Raw genomic sequence first — 21247 nt, 5'->3', positions numbered from 1 at the left:
AACAATCGGGATTCAGACAGTGGAAGTATGGTCATTCTGCGACATCCAGCAGACTTCTCCCTTATCACCCTCTGGACCCATGGGTGGGCAGACTGGCTCACTCTGGCTTTTCCTGGAAATGTATTGGACTGGAGGGAGGGGGCTGAGATGCCTCTTCCTCCCTTCTTTCCCACAGTGGAATGTCTCCTGCTTCATCTTCCAGAGCGTCCCAGGCTGGAGTCCCGAAGTATCCAGAGGACCTGCTCTGTGACCTTGGGCTTACTAGAACCTGACCCAGCCGAGGCCCTGGCCCAGGCTCCTCAGAGGCAGCTTTGACTATGTTTCAGGGAAGGGCAGGTTTCAATGTGTCACCACCATAGAGGCAGCGCCACCTCTTCCAATGAGAGCCAGGTTCTTGAGTGACTAATGGGAGCTTGTCCTAGAGAAAGACACGGACGCTCAAATGCAGAAGGCTAGGGGAGAGTAAAGAAGCTTTATCTTCCTTTCAGTGACCACAGATGCCTGGGCCTGTTCCCACAGATACTGTTTGGGACCACCCGACAACAGCAGAGAACCTGTACCACCTGCTGGTGAGGCTGGACCAGTTCCATTACACCCATGGCTCCCCAGTGGATGGGAATGTCTCCACCTCATTCTCCGAAATTCCTCGGAGGCCCCCTACCCACTTACTCTGCCCTTAGTCCAAACTGCAGCCCACTGGGCACCTGAGTGCCTGTGGCAGAGTGGAGGGAAAGGTGGGGAGATACTCTTCTGACTCCCTGGACGGGTTGGAAGGGCTGAGACCAGAAGCAGCTAGAATAAAAACAGCTCTGTCCTCTGTTCCAGCAGGATGCTGGTCTGATGGCTGTGGATTCTGGTACAAAAGTGACTTTTCTCAAGTGTCCATCTCTTGGATGAAAGAGTTCTTGCGTGGACATTTTTTTTTTTTCCTACAGCTATAATCATCTAACTTTCCCGGCCATGTGGTAAAGAAGAAGCCTTGATTCTTCTTTTCTATCTCCTTCCTTTTCTCTTGAGTCTTAAATTCTTGTCTCTCAGTCTAGTTACTAGGTTGCTTATTTATTTTTTCATACAAGTCTAGCCTAATGTACAGTTTAAAAATCCAAATAGTATAACAAGGCGTGAAGGAAAAACAGCAGTCCCCTGTCCCATTTGTGTCCTAAATTCCTCTCTGCAGACTCTTTCTTCTGATGCCTACCTCCATATTTCTAAGTGACATGCCTGCACAGTTATCCCTGGAATTGTCAATGTTAAATGCCACTGACTGCTTACGCTGGAAGATTGGGCTGGCATGCTTCTAACCTATTCCATACCTGCTTTTCTCTATTTGATTCCCAATATATTTATGTCACTTTTTGTTAAATCAATATTCAAGTTTTATTTTAATTATGGATGTACTGTTCACTGCTGACTGAAAAAAACTCTAGAATCACTTTTCCATTTTTTTCCTATAATTCTTTGTTCTTCCAGGAGTTAATAATTACCTCATTAAAAAAATTTGCTTAATCTATGTCATTATCCTAACAATTCTTCCAAAACTTTCCAGCAAAATTTAAAAATCCTTCTGAGCACAATTTTACCCATGACTAAGTAATCAGATAAACTGCTGATTCCATATTTCCCAAAGGCCACTCTTTTGGCTCCTTGCTAGTCACTCCCTCTCCCTCTCCCTCTCTGTGGGACTTCCCCAGTCAGTGAAGGGTCGTGTTCTGATTCATCTGTTTCCTGGATGCCAACTCTTCCTCCTTCTTGCCTTATGTCATTGGAGTACCCAAGTCATTTTTTCCAGCTGGATACAGTTCTCTTTAAGAGCCAGGTGTGGAGGCATCTGGGTGGCTTGGTTGGTTAAGCATCCAATTCTTGATTTTGACTCAGATCATGATCTCACAGTTCGTGAGCTCAAGCCCTACATTGGGCTTTGTGCTGACAGCGTAGAGCCTGCTTGGGATTCTCTCTCTCTCTCTGCCCACTCATGGTCTCTCTTTCAAAATAAATAAACAAACTTAAAAAAAGGCCAGATCTGGAAGGCTGGATACCCCAGGTTCTATAGTCATCTCCAGGTGTATGTTGGCCAAAGCAGGTAAGGAGTTTCACCTTGCTACAGGCAAATCCAGACTTCCACATCTCAGAAAGAATGTCTTTGGTCTGCAGGATACAGGAGATGGATTTACTAGAATAGGAGAAAAATGTTATTGGTAAATCAGCAGGATCGGAGCCATTGCCACTCACATTTCACTTTCATGCAGAGTGAGAGAAACTGGCCCCTTGCACAGGACAGTTTACTTCCATGTAGTGGTAAATTGTTACAAATAATAATCTCCTTAGATTAAAGCACTTTGCTACCATATTGAGGGTAAATAAACATGAATGTGGATGACATTAGCTAGACAAACTGTCAGCAGAGTGTGACTACATTAAAACTCTAGACTTGAAATCAATTACTATCAATGTAGCCTTAATTCTCCAAGCACCATATACCAATGCATTGAGTTTTCGTATTTTTTTAAGTATGAATTTGATATTTTAAAACAATGTTAACACAAACATTGTCTGCAAGATGATAATGGGGGTACATGCTTTGTTCAAAAGAAAAAGAAATAGATATGACGTGAGGGGAGGAAGAGGAGTTGTCTGATTGCACATTTCTATATCCTAATTTACTAAGTCAGAGCACAGCAGATGGGTTGAAGATGAGAGAGAGAGAGAGAGGGGGAGGTTAACAGAAATGTCCCAATGAGAGTACATGCCAGCTTGCCTGGTGGGTCCAAAGAGACTGATGAGGGGGCTTTAGTAACCCTTATCCCTGGGGAGAAGCTCACTTAGCTCCTCTGACAAGGCCTTCACTTGTTCCAGTGATAGCTTCATTGCCCAGAGGGCCAAATGAACAAGGAGAGGGAATTTTCCTTGTGTTGGATGTTGGCCAACAGTTAGAGTCTCTTTGCTAACCTGGGAGTGATGGAAATCCTGGAGGAAAGTAACTTTGACCTCATGGTAACAAATGAAGGGAATGTTGGGCAGAGTCGAAGTGTGCCCTGGACTCAGGAAAGCATATTTCAAATGGGTGAGAGGCTCAACAGGTCAGACAATAGCCTTTTATAAAAATATATATATATAGGTCATGATGTACTGGAGATTATAACAAGATAATGTTAATTATCTACTTTCTGGTAGTCCTGATGAGCAAGAAACTAGACAGATAGCTGGGAGTAGGAAGAACTGGGTTGAAGACAACATTTACAAAAGTTGGGACAAGAACAAATAAAGGAAGACATGAACCTGAAAGGGCATTTCTTTCAGTCATTTGGGAAGTTGTTATTGAGTAGTTTCTGTGTGCCAGACTTTTGCTATGTGCTAAGGAGATAGCAGAAAAAAGACATATCTAAGCTGATAGTCCAGCAGGGAATACAGATATCAAGCAGATACTTAAAAGTGTGTCGAATAAGCAAACTACAAATAGAGGGGAACTTCCTCAGCTTGACAAATATTTAACATTATTCTTATCAACAAAAGACTAGGTATTTTATCACAAAATCAGGAACACCAAGCAGACAAGAGTGTCTGCTTTCTCCATCTTTAGTCAGGGTTGTACTAGAAATTCTAGCCAAGACAATTAGATAAGAAAAATAAAAATGGCATCCAGATTGGGATGGAAGAAATAAAACAACTTGCAGGATTGCAGATGACATGATTTTGTATATATAAAATCCTAAGGAATCCCTTAAAAGCAATTAGAATAAATGAGTTAAGCATGGTGGCAGAATATAAGATCAATATACAAAAATCAATTTTATTTCTATACACTAGCAATGAAAAATCTGAAAATGAAATAATTTGTAATAGCATCAAAAATACAATACTTAGGGGCACCTGGGTGGCTCAGTCGGTTAAGCATCTGACTTCGGCTCAGGTCATGATCTCGCAGTTCGTGAGTTCAAGCCCCGCATCGGGCTCTGTGCTGACTGCTCAGAGCCTGGAGCCTGTTTCGGATTCTGTGTCTCCCTCTCTCTCTGACCCTCCCCTGTTCATGCTCTGTCTCTCTCTGTCTCAAAAATAAATAAATGTTAAAAAAAATACAATACTTAGGGGGCACCTGGGTGGCTCAGTCAGTTAAGTGTCCAATGTCAGCTCAGGTCATGACCTTGCCATTCATGAGCTCGAGCCCTACATCAGGCTCTGTGCTGACAGCTCAGAACCTGGAGCCCGCTTTGGATTCTGTGTCTCCCTCTCTCTCTCTGCCCCTCCTCCACTTGCACTCTGTCTCTCTCTCAAAAATGAATAAACATAAAAAAAATACAATACTTAGGAATAAATTTAACAAAAGAAGTACAGGACTTTTACAGTGAAAACAATAAAACATTGCTGAAAGAAATTAAAGATCTTAAAAAATGTTCATAGATCATGTTCCTGTTCATGGATCAAAAAGCTTTATATTGTGAAGTTGGCAATACTCCCCAAACTGATCTACAGATTTATTCAATTGCTATCAAAATCCCAGCTGCCTTTATTTTTTCTGACGAATTTGTCAGGCTGATGCTACAATTCATATGTAAACACAAGGACCCCAGAATTACTGAAACGATGTTGAAAAAGAAAACAAAGTTAGAAGATGTAAGCTTTCTGATTTCAAAAGTTACTATAAAACTATAGTAATCAACACAGTGTGGAACTGGCATAAGGATATATAGATCACTGGGACAGAATTGAAAGTTCAGAAATAGATCCTTACATTATGATAAATTGACTTTTGAAAAGAGTGCCAAGATAATAAAATGGGGCAAAGAATAGTCTCTTCAACAAGTGGTCCTGGAGCAATTGGATATACACTTGCAAAAGAATGAGCTTGGACTCCTACATCACCAAAATTATCTCAGAATGGATCGAAGACCTAAATGTAAAAGCTAAACTATACAACTTGTAGGAGAAAAATATAGGAGTAAATATTCATGATCTTAGATGAGGCAATGATTTCTTGTATACAACACCAAAAGTTTAAGTGACACACACAAAAGGTAGGTAAGCTGGGCTTCACTGAAATTAAAAACTTGTGTTCTATAAATGATATAGCCAAGAAACTTAATAGACAACCTGTAGAATGGAAATAAATGTTTGCAAATCACATATGTGATAAGGCACTTGTAGCTAAGATTATGAATTCTTACAAGGGGGCAACAAAAAGTTAAATAAACCAATTTAAAAACGAACAAAGGATCTAAACAGACATTTCTCCAAAGAGGGTATACAAATGGACAGTGAGCACTGAAAAGATTCTCATCACGAGCAGTCAAGGAACTGCAAACCAAAACCACAATGAGGTTATAACTTCACACTCTATAGGATGGCTCTAATAAATATCACAGACAATAGTAACAGTGTTGACAAGGAGGTGGAGAAGTCGGATCTCTCATTCCCTGCTGGTGGGAATGTAAATGGTGCAGTGGCTTTGGAAAACAGTCCCTGAAAATGCAACATATAGAGTGACCATGTGACCCAGCAATTCCACTCCTAGGTACGCACACAAATGAAAAGAAAACATACATCCGTGCAAAGACCTGCATACAAACATTCGTGGCAGAATTATCCACAACAGCCAGGAAGTAGAAACAACCTAAATGTCCATCAACGAATGAATAGATGAATAAAATATGGTGTATTTACAAAATGAAATCTTATTTGGCACCAAAAAGGAATGAAGGCTTGATACATACTGTCACATGAATGAAAGAAATCATTACATGACCACGGTTGCATGACTCCAATTATGTGAACTGTCCAGAATAGGCAAACCTATAGATTCAGAAAGCAGATTAGTGGTTTCCCAGGACTGGAGGAGTGGGGCAAAAATAGCAAGTGACTGCTAATGGCATGAGGTTTCCTTTTGGGGTGACAAAAATATGTTCTAAAATTATATTGTGGCGATGGTTGCATGGCTCTGTGACTATACTGAAAATCACTGGACTCTGTATCTTAAATAGATAAACTATATGGTATGTAAGTTATATTTCAGTAAGGCCCTAAAAAAAGTAAGGAGTGGGCAACAACAACAATAAAGGGTTTGTTATGATTAAGGAAGTGTGATAGTGAGTAATATGAGAATCCAATGGGGTTAAGACACAAAAGGATCAGGAGTTATGTAACCCCAGGGCCGAGTAGACAGTAGGGGCAAAGGGTGTGAGGTTGACAAAAAAAAAATGAAATATCAGAGGAGACAAAGGTAATGCTGGTCTGATGGGAGGAGAATGAAGGAAGGAGGAGCGACAAAAGGTATGGTTAGATAGGTGGGCAGGGGTCAGATGATGCAGGCCATGTTCATGACTGTAGACTTTTCCTAAATAGCAATAGCAATCAGAAGACATTGAAGTGTTTCAACCTGGAGAGTGCAATGATCGGATGCACGTTTTATTTTTATTTAGTATTATTATATTCTTAGTTTTAAAGAGAGAAGGAGAACCAGCAGGAGAACCAGAGAGAGAGAGAGAAAACCCTAAGCAGGGTCCATGTGCAGCATGAAGCCCAGTGTGGGACTCAATCCCACAACCCTGGGATCATGACCTGAGCCAAAATCAAGAGTCAGACTTAACTGACTGAGCCACCCAAATGCCCATGGATGTGCATTTTAAAAAGTGGGCCTAGACTGCAGGAAATTGACTTGAGGGGAGTAGGTGGGTATAGGAAAATCAGAGGGAGCCGAGGCAAAAGTCAGGGCGAGAGATGATGTCTGAAAAATCCAAATGGAATAGTTTGAGGGGAAAGTGGGAGGTGAGGATGTGGAGACATCTTGTATGAAGTTTGGTTGTAAAGGGAGGAGAGAAATGGAGTTGTAGCTGGAAGGGAATATGAGATGGAGAGTTTAAAAGATAAGCATGTTTCAGTGGGAATTGGAAGACTCCAGAAGAGTTAGTATTCAGAATATGGAGGAGAGAATTCATTCAATCAGGCCCTTGTGAAGGGGGAAGTTAATGAGATCCAGAACATCCTCAGAGGCATATGCCCTCTAGCATAACAGGAGGAAAGTGGGAGATGGTGACAGATGAAAGTGAGTTTGTGGATTTGGAGGCAGAACTTCTTCATCCTCCTACCTCCAATCCTGCACAGCAACCCAGGAGCCAAGAGTGAGTAGATATACTTTAAGAATATGACATCAGAGGGCAGTGATTAATGAGGAAAATGGGAACACTCTCAGGGATGATGATAAGTGTTAATGAAAGATACTGAAACACACATAACCATGTATCTTATACTTCCTTCTTACATAATGTTCAGAACAGGAAGTGTAGAAAAAAGTTAAGAGGGAATTGGGATCCTGTACAGGAGAAAGGATAATGAGAACTGTCCAGTTATTTCAAAAGTTCAAGCGTTAGGTCCTGCATGCTGAATTAGCTTAAAGACAATTGAAGAATCATTCCTGACGTTAGAAATCATGCAGATTGGAATAGGAATCAGGCAGATTGGAAATGGGAAATATTCAAATGTCCTATTTTTAAAAAGGAATGAAAGGGGAAGTCAAGAAAATGCAGGTGAATCTAATTAACTTTGATCTCTGCAATGTTTGTTAACTTGTACTCATTAAGCAGCACCAAGAGTTCATCAGGAAATATTTATGCTAAAATATTAAATATTATTTTTTTATGGAGACAGGATCTGCCTCTTGACTTTAAGGTGCACAATTGGGAGATTAAACAAAAGCTGTTTACAAAAATAATAGGGACCCCAAAGGTGCTGATCACAAGACCTCTATAGCAGAATTGTGTATTTCAAAGGGACACTGGCATTTAGAAAATGGTCACCAATAGGTATCAGATAAGAATCAACAGGGATGAGTAAGGAGAGACCTCAGTGAGGCAGCAGAGCTATCTTCAAGTATAAGAAATTCTTGCGTGTTCAGTCTTTTTTCTATGGTGGTCCAGAATAGAACTTGAAGCATGGGTGGAAAGTTCCAGAGAAGTAGACTGTTGCCCCTCAATAAAGAATACCTAAAACCTGGAGCTGTCCAACGATGGGGAGCACAAAATGTTGAGCACCCCAGTCCTGGAAGATTCTAGCAGACTGTTGGGGCTACAGTAGGGTGGAGTGTGGACTATGTGACTCTAGGGCCTGTTCCTTGAAAATAAACATGCAGAAGAAAGGTGACATGGGCATTAACTTTTTAGCACACTCATGCTAGAAATATAGATGCTGATGCCTACAGATATCTGAATAGCTGCATAGCGAGGCAGTGGTAGATCGCAGGCTGAACCCAACTCTCGACTCCCCAAGTCTGATCATTTCTATTGCTTCACACATTAGCCTTTCCTGTGATGAGTGATTGCCATTTCTCTTTGGAATTTCAAACAACGAATTCCAGAATGAAACTGGACCACTATTATACACCACATACAAAAGTCAACTAAAAATGGATTAAAGACTTGAATATAAGACCCAAAACCACAAAACTCCTGGAAGAAAACATCAGGGGTGAACTCCTTGACATGAATCTTGGCAATGGCTTTTTGGATTTGACACCAAAAGCAAAATAAACAAAAGCAAAAATAATCAGGTAGCACTACAGTATACCAGAAAGCTTCTGCACAGGCAAAGAAAACCATCCACAAAATGAAAAGGCAACCTGCCAAATGGGAGACAATATTTGCAAATCATATATCCAATAAGGGGTTAATATCCAAAATATACAAAAAACTCATACAACCCAACAGACAAAAAAACAATAATCCAATTAAAAGTGAGCAGAGAGGATCTGAATAGACATTATTCCAAAGAAGGCATAAAAATGGCTAACAGGTACTTGAACAGGTGTGGAACATCATTAGTCATCAGGGAAGTGCAAATCCAAACCACAATGAGAGATCACCTCACACCTGTTAGAATGGCTATTACAGAAAAGACAAGAGCTAACATGTGTTTGTGAGGATGTGGAGAAAATGAAACCCTTGTGCACTGTTGGTGGGAATGTAAATTGGTGCAGCCACTGTGGAAAACAGTATGGAGTTTTCCCCCCAAAATTTACAACAGAACTATCATATCATCCAGCAACTGCTTTGGGGTATTTATCTGAAGGAAACAAAAACACTAACTCAAAAAGATATTTGCACCCCATGTTCACTACGGCATTATTTGTAACAGCCAAGACATGGAAACAACCTAAGTGTCCCAACAATAGATGGATGGATAAAGAAAAGGTGTTTTATATACAAAGGAATATTCGTCATGGAAAAGAAGGAAATCCTGCCATCTGTGACAACATGGATGGACCTTGAGGGCATTATGCTAAGTGAAATAAGTCAGAGAAAGACAAATACTGTATGATCTTACTTATATGTGGAATCTAGAAACAAAAATCATGGGTACAGAGATTGATGGTTGCCAGAAGTGAGGGTGGGGGGCAAAATGGATGAAGGTGATCCAAAGGTACAAAGTTCCAGTTATAAGACAAAGAAGTCCTGGGGATGTAATATACAGCATGTGACTACAGTTAACAACACTGTATTGCATGTGTATTTGAAAGTTGCTAACAGCGTAAATTGTAAAAGTTTTCCTCACAAGGAAAAAGAGTTGTAACTATGTGTAGCGATGGATGTTAATTAAACCTATTGTGGTAATCACTTCATAATATATACATATATGAAATCATCATATTGCACACCTGAAACTAACACATTGTTAAATGTCAATTATATCTCAATAAAAAATAAATTAACAAATAAGAATTCTAAATCCCTCACTCATGACTTTCAGGCCACATGCTTTCATGAATGTCCACTGCTCGTTCCATGCATGACTTGAGTGAAACCTGCAGCATTAGCCTTGAAATTCAGGGGTGCTGTGCAGTTGAGCCCTGACCCACACAAATAAGGGCTCTGTAATCTCTGGGGAGGTTGTTCCCAGGAAGAGAGTCTTGGGTACAGTTCCTGCAGGAAAAGAGGAACTGTGCTCCTAGAAGGAAATGATTCTAAAGCTGCCACGTCTTACCTGGACTCTGGGGTCTGCTTTACTCCTTGCTTCAATTGTACATGACCAGGTTCATCCACTGAGAAATAAGCATCATTGTTATGACATACCTTTACATTTGTCAGCTTAATACAGAGCAGGGCAAATGGTACCCTTCCCTCTTGAAAGATTTCAGTCTAGTCTCATCAAACTTTTCCAGCTAATTTGAACCCCTTAAGAGACCTCAACCTGCCCATAACAGCATATATTTTGCTATTCTCTGAGTAGCTAAGCAGTGAGAGGGATAGCGGAGGTTGGCCAGCTGGCTGGGCCAGGAGGCTCTTTCTAAAGCTCAATGGGAGTGAGTTTAATGTACAGTGAGCTCAGCAGGTGTTCTTAAGTTCCCTCTTGGATTTATGACTCCCACATAATCCTCTGCTTTATTAAGCTATTGGGAAAAAAATAAAATCTGTCTGCCAAGATCCTAAAGCAGCCTTGGCAGCCAGTAATATATAAAGGCAGTAATTGGAGGTGGGGGGTGGGTGGGGTGGCAGCTTGGCTGGCCTTGGACAGACTATCCAATATCCGCAGGGAGAAAAATGCCCCCTGGAATCAGGAAAGGGGGGGGGCGTGGCCTGGGGCTGTGCCCTGTGTCTGGAAGGGGAATGTACCTCACCTCCATTTTTGTCAGGTAGAGTCCTTTTCCATCATTGGAGAGGTTCTGGAAAGTCTCTAAAGAGGAGGAGAGGAATCAAGACAGGCCAAGGGAGAGAAAAGCAAATATGGTGATTCCGCATACTCTTTCACTCTCCACAGTATGCCTGGCCTCCCTCCTGGTCTCTTCCCAGCAAACCTCACTCTGTGGGACAGCCCAGGGCTCATCTCTTCAGAAAAGCTCTCTGTCACTGCTTTGGCCCACGTGCACCTCTCCCTCTTCTAGTGCCCTTGCACTTTGCACTCTTCTACACACGGCCAAGGGGATGTGTGGGCCCGTCTTATAAAGTACTCCACATGCAAAGTTTGGGGAATCTCCCTTGTCCAACTGAGAATTCTCTGGAGGCTTATGCCTCAGCCTTCTCTTCTGTACTCCCAGAGCTCTGTTCCCTCAGTCTTTATTAACCACCCAGCTCAGAGATGGGGGGTTTAGAGGTGCTCATGCCAGGGATGGTGAGGATTAGGATGAGGCCAGACCCCATTTCTACCCCAACCACAAGTCTCAAGCTATAGTATGGCTTGGGATTTCACATAGGATTTCATTATAAAAAAGGAGTATGTTGCTAAAGTGTCCAAATGTTTGACCCACATAGTCGAATTTCTAGAGCCTTGGGAATGCCTTCCTGCCCCCACTTATCCACTTGTGTGTGAATTCCTTCAGCAGAGACCCCAGTCATTCATCACAAGACTACAGAGTAGGTTTAAACTGTAAACACCACAGAGAAGAGACACAGTGATTAAATGAACTTCCCGAAAGAGGCACTAAATAGGGTGATGAAGAAATGAGAGACCTAAGACAGAGGAATGTACTGGACAGAACGGGTAAGGATGCAGGGCACCCAAGCTGATTACACCGTTCCACAGGCTAATGTTGTTTCTGCCTCTGGGAGCAAGGGCTCCTCGGGCAAGATGCCAACCACCCCACTACGGAGGCCTTTCCTGGGCCTGGAGCAGGAGGGCATTCCTGGTCCTCTCCTGTGTTTTTTTGGTCATTGTGAAGGTCTCCAGATGTCCCCCAGGTGACACTTACTTGCCATGGCTTCAAGTCGCAACAGGAAGCAGACCAGGCTGGGGAAGCTGACCCTGCCACTGTGATCACTGTACCGGAGGGTCATGAGATCCAGAAGCTCGTTGCTGACGGAGGTCCCTGCAAGGAAGTCTGGGCCATGGGGTGGGGCTAGTGAGCGGGAGGAGGCTGGAGCAGGTCTGGTCTTCTGATGTGTAAAGTCTGAAAAACCTGCTCAGAATGGTGGCCTTCTACCACTGTTTCCTACTCAGCCTGGCTCAGGGGTCAGTTCACTCCACTTTGTACTTTTTTTTTTAAAAAATGTTTATTTTTGAGAGTGAGCGACAAAGCATGAGTGGGGAGAAGCAGAGAGAGAGAGGGAGACACAGTATTTGAAGCAGGTTCTAGGCTCTGAGTTGTCAGCACAGAGCCCAACGTTGGACTTGAACTCATGAACCATGAGATCATGACCTGAGCCAAAGTCAGACACTCAACCAACTGAGCCACCCAGGGGTCCCATTCCACTTTGTATTTTTATGGTTCTATGGTTGCTTCCTTCTTGTTGGTTGCCGGGCCCCAATGATATTGTTCTGGAGTTTGGCCAGTTACCAACTCAAGATACTCAAGACACTGACTGTGCTGGGGACAATCATCTGCTAATTCCCATGTGAAATGGGAGCTTCCAGGACACCCAGAGTTTGCTCCCAGCCCTGCCTCTGTCAGGCCTCTCTCTGTTGGTGACTTTATAAAACAACCTTGTTCCCCAACCCCATGACTGTGTGTGGGTCTTACAGGTGGGTGCTGCTAGTGTGAGCAAATGTGGTTCCTGGAAGTGAGAGGTTCAGTCCTAAGTTGGATGACCAGGAAAGAGGCTGGTCCTCAGAGCGGAGACCACAGTCAGAAGGTGGCCATGAGCAGGCAAGGTAGAGGTGCCTTGCTGTCCTGCATGTCTGGTTATGAGCTCCAGGAGGCACCAACCACCTCTTGCCCCAACCAAGAGCAGACTAGCAAATGGCCACGCCTGCAGGCTTTGGTGGGCCGGCAGAACCTCGCAAGCCAAACCATCCATCAAGGGGATGAGCCTGGTGGCCTGTGGGTCCCATGCACCAGAGACATTTGGTTTCTCTAGCAGAATTAATAAAATGTGAATTTGAATGCCTTTAGATAGGATATGTACTCTCCAACTTGCCACATTCAAAATCACCCTCTTTTGTTATGGTTAGCTCCAGTGCCCTTTTCAGTTATCTGCTTGGTCCTTGAAGACTTTTTAATTGGATTCCAACTATTCTCTATCTTCCTCCCCTTTATTATTCTGGAGTCATTAGTGTGGTCTCCTATGGGATTTCATTTTTCTGTAGCTATTCGAGGGTTCTCAAAGCGTAACCCCCAGATCAAGAGCATCAGCCTCACCTAGGAACCTTCCAGAAAGACAAATTCTTCAGCCCCACCCAAGCTCTCCTGAATCAGAAATTTTGGGTGAGGGATAAGGCTCATCAATCTATGCTTTAACAAGCTTCCAAAGAGTTCCAGGTTTGAGAACCGCTGCTGTCTACTATGAAGAATTAAGAGAAGGACAGATGCTAAGGCATAAAGATGCTTCTTCCTGCTCTCCAGGCTGGGAGTCACCGGAGGAAGAACCACAGAGTCCCTCTTTCCCTGGCATTTACCTGGGGGAATCTGATCTTACGTTTTCCCAAGGAAGGTGGAAGTTTCTGGACTTAACCATTTTGTAATCCATTTCCTCCACCGGTACAAGGCAGATAATGACTCCTGATCACAAAGTAGTTGGGACAATCAAATGTGATGACGTGAGTGCAGGTTCTCCCTGAACTCTGAAGCTCTTAGGCACCTACGGTATGCTTATCATCATCCAAGGGCTCAAAGTGCTTGCACTCTTGAAGCAGACAGGTGTTGTTTGATTTCATTTTGCTCCAAACCTTCTGTGAGGACAGTACATCCACCTGCTCATGGGTGTTTAACCCTGACAGCCAAATGTTGACATGGAAGTGTCTCTAAGGCAACCTTGAGTTCTGGTAGGGTATCAATCACGCGGGGTTATTTCCCTACCGTAAGAGTTGTTCTGGGATACAAGGCAGTTGGGAAAGTTGACTGGCACATGGGAACTCAATTTGGGGAGGATGGAGACTGAGTCCTGAGCCTGGAGGCCCACAGATGCCGGTGTAAACCAGGACAGAGAACCTGCTGCTCTGTTTTCTCCTGACTGTCGGCACTGGTCTTGCCTACAAGCAGGCTAATAGTGTGTATGTCTCTCTCTCTCTCTCTCTCTCTCTCTCTCTCTCTCCCTCTCTCTCTCTCTCTCTCCTTCCCTCCACCCACACACACATGCACACACACCCCACCATCACTGCTACCCCAATCATGACACCCCCAAGGGGCCCCTGCTTTACCTGCATCCTTTATAGCCTTCCACAAATCCACACTCAGGAAAACTCCGGAACGTTTCTGGATGTTCTGGAAAACACTCTGATTTGGGAAAAGAAGCAAGAAGTCCATGTCAGTGCCCTTGCCCACCTTAAAGAGGATGTCCTGGGCAGAGAGAGTTCTCAGAAATCCCTTTTGCATCCCTGGAGGCATAAACCTTGAGTGGATCCAGCTCAGAGGCAGCTCAGCCGAGGATGGGGGAGAGGCAAGAATGGGCTCCACCCGGTGAAGCCAATCACACTGGCCGCCAGCTGCAGGGCCATGGGTTCCTCTCCCAGGCCTGCGCCTTCCTCTCTTCCGACCTCCTGTCTTTCCTTCCTCACCTCCTAGACTGGGCTCCTGACACATGGCAGCTTGCTCCACTCTGGAGGCACAGAGTTCGCTAAAGATTTTGCATAGGGTGGTGGTGAAGATTTGGCAACTGAACCACTGGGTTTAAATCCTGGCTTGACTATTTACCAGCTGTGTAACCTTGGGCAAGTTAATCTTTCCAGGCCTCAGTTTTCGCCCCCTGCAGCACCGTGCGAATTACATCACCTGCCTCATGGGGACTGTAGCTCAGGGTCAGTGAACAAATCTGTACGGAGCACTTAGGAGAGCGCCTTGCACAGTAGTGAGCGCTGTGTGGCGGGCAGGCGAGGACTGTAACTTGGGTCCTAGCGCAGCTGCAGGAGGTAGTGACTCTAAGCCTTCATCTCTGTGCAGGGCAGCTCTCCATGCACCCGGGACTTTGCTGCCTCTCCCTAACTCTCCCCGGAGCCCCGATCAGCATCGCACTTCCCAGGTGAGGAAACAGGCACCTGGGCAGGTGACTTCCAGGGAGTAAACACGCAAGCGCCACGCGACTGAACTTGGGCTCCTGGTCTGGGGCCTGTGCTCAGCTGCCCACAGGAGCTGTTCTGAGACAAAATACCCCCAGCCCATGTGCGAGTGACCGAGGCCGACTGGGGCAACAATCGCTGTGAAATAGCAGCCTGAGAACATTTTCAGGCCTTCTTTGACTTTTGGTGAGTATAGAGCAACTCTCAAATGGGATTTGCTTGCTCATTTGGTCATGAGTTCAGTCACTGGTTCAGCAGTTCTGAGCGCCTGCTGTGTACTAGACACTAAGAAAGGCATTGGAGGAAGCCGATGACTATGAAGGGGCCCCTGCCCTATGATCTAATGGGGGGACACATCAGCCATTCCAGTGTCCTCAGAAAAGCCAAATGACTCCAAGCCAGGGATTAGGCGACACATCCTGGTATAGCCACATGAGAATGCTTCATCGTATTATTGTAGATTCGGGTGTTAGGAGCTGAGGGGGAAGCACCCGGGCCTGGAGGAGGCAGGCAAGGCCTCAGGGGAAGCGACTCTTGCGACTGGACAATCAGTGTGGTAGATACCAGCCAGGCTCTACGTCACACACCTGGGGTCTGAAAAGAGTGAGTGGGATGAGTACAAGGGCTTCTCCTGGACCCCAAAGTAGGGTCTCAGCTAAAGGGGCTTGCATACAGCTCTGATGAGTTCAGACCTCATCCTGAGAACAACGGTGAGGCCACAGGCCACATCTGTGATGTTGTCATATCTGGCACGTGGATGGGAGAGGAATGAGATGAACTAATGCACCGGGGGAGTGTCTCGGGGGCCCGGGGAGGACTGAGGAGGGCAAAGTGGGCTGGTGGCTTTACTATAGTCCACGGTGAGCCTTCTCTTCTCCAACCTCCTAGAACATTCCTCACCCTGCCACTTGCTCGAGCATTGCCTTCTAGTAGTGCGTGTATGTCTCCCTGAAATGTGACCCTTCTTGAGGGCAGGCCTGGTGAGTTCCTCCTCTTTCATGCTCCTCAACCCTGTGGGGGTCAGGCGCCCAGCAGATATTTGTTAAACTGGACAAAAAGAGAACACTGCCGGTACCTGGCACTGGACGAGACGGCTCCACAGCCTTGAAAACTCCTCTTGCTCAAGCTTCCCATTCGCTTTGAGCTGGTGGGGAGTTAAGAGTTAACCATGCAGCATGCAGGGAGCAGAGGCCCTGCCGACAGAGCCGGGAGCCGTTCTATCCATCAACCAGTCCAGTGTCACCTGGACATGGCCCCACAGCAGCCGGCTCCCACTGTGTCTGAAAGGGACCTGGCTTAGCTTTAATTTACAAAGGAAAATGGACAATCAGAGGGAGAAAGAAGCCCTGAGGAAAGGAGGTCAATATCACTTGCATCCAGGGGAAGAGAAAGCCCTGAACACAGCCTGTACCGGGAGGGGTGGGGCCCCTGGCAGGGGGGAGTGGGAAGGAGCATGAGGGGTCATTGCAACGCCTGCAGCAGCACGAAAGGCAAGTGCGCATAGACACAAATGGCATTAGAGCCAGGCCCGGTCACCCCGTAAGATGGGTTTAATGAGAGCTAATGCGAGGAAAAGAATCCGACTCTGAGTTGCTGCAGGGGGGCGGGGGGTGGTGGGAGGAAGGGCAGAACAGACCTGTCTGTTTTGCAGGGGTTTGGCAGACCCAACCTCCCCCAGGGCCACTGGCCCCAGGCTGTGGGGTGCCGTGGGCCACTTTCATTAATCAGTGAGGGTTTGGGCAGTGTCTCCCAGAGATTCCAAACCACAGCCAGCAGAGACAGGGCCTGATTTATGACTTCATCAAGAGGCCCTCTTGTTCGACAATGGCCGGCCTCCCATTCCCAATCAGGCCTTGTTAACAGTGAAGAAGTGGGGGTCGGCCTCACTCCGGGGAGGCCGTGTACACAGAGGGATGAGCCTCAGAGCAGCAGCTGGGAGGCATGCCCATGGGGGGGGCTAGTCTCTCCTGCCTGGATGGGGCAGCAGGGGAGAAATAGCTCATCGGAGGGAGAAGTCAGGACAGCAGTCAGGAGACCTGGGTTTAATTCCCAGTCTGGCCACTGGTGTCCCTGGAACCCGGGCACGTCTCTGGAGTGCTCTAGCCCCAGCTTCCACAGCTTCAGCTGCAGTCTGGTAGCAATCAAGGGGTATGGCTGCTGTGTAGATCAAGGCATTTTCTCCAAGTTTCAGGAGTTGCTATCTTCACTTAATGGGGACTTGGTGAATAAGGAACTTAATGAAGACTTGACCAGTGGCAAGGGGAAGGGCAGAAGGAAAATAGCCCCCTTGGTGTTACAGGGAGGCAGTGTAGAATGATGTTAGGACACGGATTCCAGAGGCTGAAAACTCTTCAAACACAGGCACAAATTCTGACTGGCTGTGTGATTACTTAACAAATTACTTAACCTCTTTGAATTCCTTCTCTTTACTTCTTATATCATGGGGGCTTTTTGCAAGAACCACAAGGAAAAGTCCATATACCAGTACTGTTCTTGGTGTGCCATAGACACTTGATAGATGGTAACTACTGTCATGGTTGCTATGCTTGTTCTGGAGAGTCAGTGCATTGGTATAGAATCCACAGAAACCCAGACTCTCTGGTGAGTCCTTAGAACCAAAGAAGAGAAAACACTGAAAGTAAAAAGGTTCCTAACATCTGAATTAGACCCCTGGGGAAGCCCGCAGAGCAGATGGGCTCTGAAAGTTGCAAGAGGAACCGGGGTGTGGGGGGCTGCAAAGGATACATCCATCAGGGCCACGATGCTCCGGCACTCATCCAAAGAGAAGGTGTCCCCTGGAGTTCCTGGGGGGCAGAGAACAGGAAGGATGGAAACGTCGGGGGTGGGGAGTGACACCAGACTGGCTCAGCAGTGGGCATGAGGTTGGGGCCAGCAATCCTGTGGGTCTGACCTTACCTCTCAGGAGCTCTTGGTTGAGAAGGCTCTGAAGCTGGGTTGCATCAATGTCCAGCCCCTGATCCAAACAAGAGAGGAATACAGGAGTCCCATCCATGCTCAGGAGATGAGGGGCATTACCTGCCTTATTCTGGAAAAGCACTCAGATTTCTAAGCCCTTGCTTCCCACCCAGTGCCCACCTACCTCTGCCATGAAGCCTTTCTCGATCGCTCCAGGTCATGATGATACCCCTCCCCTGAACATCTGTAGTGCTCATCACTCCTAATGTTGGGTACCATGTGTGGGTCACCTTGCATTTATCTCTTCATTTATTATGGGGCCGGACAGCAGTGGTTGCTTCCTTTCTGCCTTACCTGGCACTTAGGAGCCCCTCAGGAGGAGTATTGTTGAATGAATCAACTCAGCCCTGAAGGTGTGTTTCCCCATCTGCCTCCAGGAAGGGATAGAGAGAAAATATGACTACCGAGTGTGTGAGCATAAGTGTGAATGTGAGTGTGTGTGTGGGGGGGGGGGGGTAAGAAGAGATGAAAGTGCCAGAAATCTAGGCTAAGACCAGCCGCTCTACTTGAGCACATTACTTAGCATTAGTTTTCCTAGCTACTGAAGCAAAAAGGAAGACATGGTTTTCCTTGGATTAAAAATGGGAAGCAGTGGAGGCTGAGGGGAGAGAAACTTTTCCCAGCCGGAACTTCTGAAGTTGTTAACTGCATTCAATTTTCTCCTAGGGACATTGAGCAGCTTTATGGGAGGTGTCTTCCATGATGATTCTATAGAGAAGCAGAGCCGTGCTGTGCATGGCCATTTCTTACACGTAGGCTAGTAAAAGCTGAGGGGGTGATGTCACATCACATCAGCACCCTGGGAAAGCTTTACATGGGGGAGGGAGCCGGAGTGAGGTCCCTCAGCTGGTGGCTTTGCAGAGTGGTACTGGGTCAGGTGGAGGAAAGTGTCTCATTGGGTTCTTCTGAGAACCAGCACCCTGTAGATGACAGGCATGCTGTCCCCAGAGATGGCCTCACCACTCAACTGAAAGCAAAAGCAGTCCCACGGCCTGTCCTCATGGGAGAATCCCTCATAATGCCCCCAAGAAAAACACCCTAACAGTGTTTGAAACTGGCTCTCAGTCATCCCTCCAACATCTCATTGACTGGGTTATGTCAGCAAAGTCAGCATTGTGTGCCCACTAGCAACAGAGTTCTTTCCTCAAAAGAATCATGGCATGCAACTTGTAGACCAGTTGGTAAGGAACACTTACCATTATATGGAATGTAAGTTACCAACTAGAATGTAAGTAGCTTTGGGACATGGATGATGTCTCCTTCCTACTGCACATCCCTCTATCCTAGGACAGCTTGTGATTTGGACCCTGCACCCAAGAACCATCAAAATGTTTGAGGAGATGAGGAATAGAGATGAAGGCTGCCTTAAGCAAATTTCAAAACAATTGCACATTTTCCTCCACCACTTCGATGTAGGATTCCTGAGGAGCTGATGCCAAAACTTTGTGTGGTGCTTAGAATGTCCTAGGTATTTTGTATATGTTTGCCAATTGAATAAATGGTGGATAGATGGACATGACCTAACTCAGAGGCTGAGAGGTCCTTACTTTCTGGCAGGCAGACTTGGGTTACAGTACCATCACCACTATCATGGTTGATGAAGGTAGATCATGGTAGTGGTAGCAGTGGTAGGAAGTCACTGTGTTCACTTGAAACTAAACAGAAAGAGATCAGGAGAGAGGACTCGGGGAGTGCATGGACAAATATTTTGCTTTCAACTTTCATTTGAGGCTACAGCCTCTGAGGATTGCTTACAGGCTGTGCAGAATGATGCCAGGCTGGCCCTGTTCAAGGGTGCCCAGCCAAGAGATAAAAAGGGGCTGCAGTCCAGTCTGTTTCACTTCTGAGTTATACGCCTTGGCACAAAGCTGTGTGTGTCTTTTACTTTAATTCCTACAAAGGCCCCATATGGGCTACCAGTTATCCTCTATGCGGAGACATTTGGTTGTTATTTGGAAAAACCCTGATTAGGGAACCTGTACCATTTGTCATATGACAAATTATATTTTTTATTTCAGATGTGCAGGTGCATGAACCATGTTGAGGATTTTGCCATCTGCCCCTGAAAGAAGCTTGGTCTCAGGTCTCCTAATTAGGTCCTGTTTGTTGCCTTGGGGCAATAACCTTAGTTTGGACATCTGCTCTGGAGAAGCTAATCTGTCTTAATTCAATGTAGATTGACAGAGCACCTTCTCTGTGCCAGGGACAGTGATAGGTATTGGGGACAAAGAATGCATATGGTGCCATCCCTTCCTCTGGGAGCTCACAGACTGGGGATTATCATCTGGGAAGACTTTGTCTTGCATCAAGTGAAGTGCCTTCTAAATCAGCCAGATGTGGACCTGAATCCTGGGCCCATATTGATTTTAAGGAGTTCCATATTGAGCGGCTCCTCGTAACACTTTCCCCTCATGACAGCCACATTCTTCATTTCTCCTTGTTTTTCCCTCTGGGCCCAGGCTGCCTGAATAATTTCCCTCTCAGCAGCCTCCTAGTTACCCCATTAGCCTTCTGAATGCCTGGCATCCTTCCTGTCCTTGGCCTCTGCCTGGCCCAAGGCCGACATGGGACACATGATCATATCTATCCATCACTTTGCACTTCCCAAACCAACATGACTATTAATGGCAAAAGGCCCATTGTGCAGAGCCCTTGGCAGATGTTTTTATCCTGGCAAGTCAAGGAGTTCTTTATAACGGTTTATTAAACCATTAAGAAAAACCTCTGTGCACCTAGGTGGCTTGGCAGGAAAAATATCATTGGTGCCTTCAATGAAGCTGGCTAGCCCCTGTGAGGAATAATGTCAAGCTGGAGGGGGTGAAGATCAGGAGAAGGAAAGATTTCAGGGGGTATTGCCAATTACTTGTTTAAAGATTTAACCTCACCCCATAATTAGTCCCATCCTTACCAAGCTGTAAACCCCTCCCAGATGTCTCCTAGTTCTGGTTTGGTAGCCCTATTAGTTCTGGAGATATCCAGGGAGAGAGACTGATAAAATGACCAACTACATCACTTTTCTTCTCTGTATCCTGATAAGGGCCTGGGATAAGTTTCCTTTCCTCTAGTCCCACCATCACTCATCCCATGCTAAGGATTGTACCTGGTGAGCGTATTTGTGGAAGATGCTTCCTTGGGAGCCATTTTCCAGAAGACTTGCCTGGATCAAAGGGAAAATAGTCAACATCAAATTTCTGTGGAAGGAGACTACCTGTCTTGGACAGTGAAGGCACAAGAACCACTCCCCACACCTGGATCTGAGACAGAGGCTTCATCTAGCAATCGAATAAAATTTGTAGGGGAATGGAACACTGGAGTTTGTGGAAGAGGATTGGTTCCAGCCTGACACTGGAGGCTTGGTCTTTCCCCT

General features: G+C 45.6%; 1 protein-coding gene across 4 annotated transcripts in view; it reads right to left on the bottom strand.

Annotated features, from left to right (window-relative positions):
• Nucleotides 1-443: 443 nt before the first annotated feature.
• CAPN13 (calpain 13) overlaps nt 444-21247 on the bottom strand; it is an 82907-nt gene continuing 62103 nt past the window's right edge. For 3 of the 4 annotated variants that reach the window (XM_045054725.1, XM_045054724.1, XM_045054722.1), the window contains 9 exons: nt 20981-21037; nt 17821-17950; nt 17650-17708; nt 15980-16048; nt 14050-14125; nt 11666-11794; nt 10598-10653; nt 9964-10021; nt 444-2170 (listed from right to left, as the gene is read on the bottom strand). In XM_045054725.1, coding sequence (XP_044910660.1) covers nt 9995-10021; nt 10598-10653; nt 11666-11794; nt 14050-14125; nt 15980-16048; nt 17650-17708; nt 17821-17950; nt 20981-21037 — 603 coding nt within the window. In that variant the 3' untranslated portion in view covers nt 444-2170; nt 9964-9994. The remainder of the gene's footprint in view (nt 2171-9963; nt 10022-10597; nt 10654-11665; nt 11795-14049; nt 14126-15979; nt 16049-17649; nt 17709-17820; nt 17951-20980; nt 21038-21247) is intronic. The other variant, XM_045054723.1, reaches the window with a different exon arrangement.

This window comes from Felis catus, chromosome A3 (assembly GCF_018350175.1).
Source record: "Felis catus isolate Fca126 chromosome A3, F.catus_Fca126_mat1.0, whole genome shotgun sequence".
Lineage (NCBI taxonomy): Eukaryota > Metazoa > Chordata > Mammalia > Carnivora > Felidae > Felis > Felis catus.
This window is presented reverse-complemented; position numbering and strand designations above follow the sequence as displayed.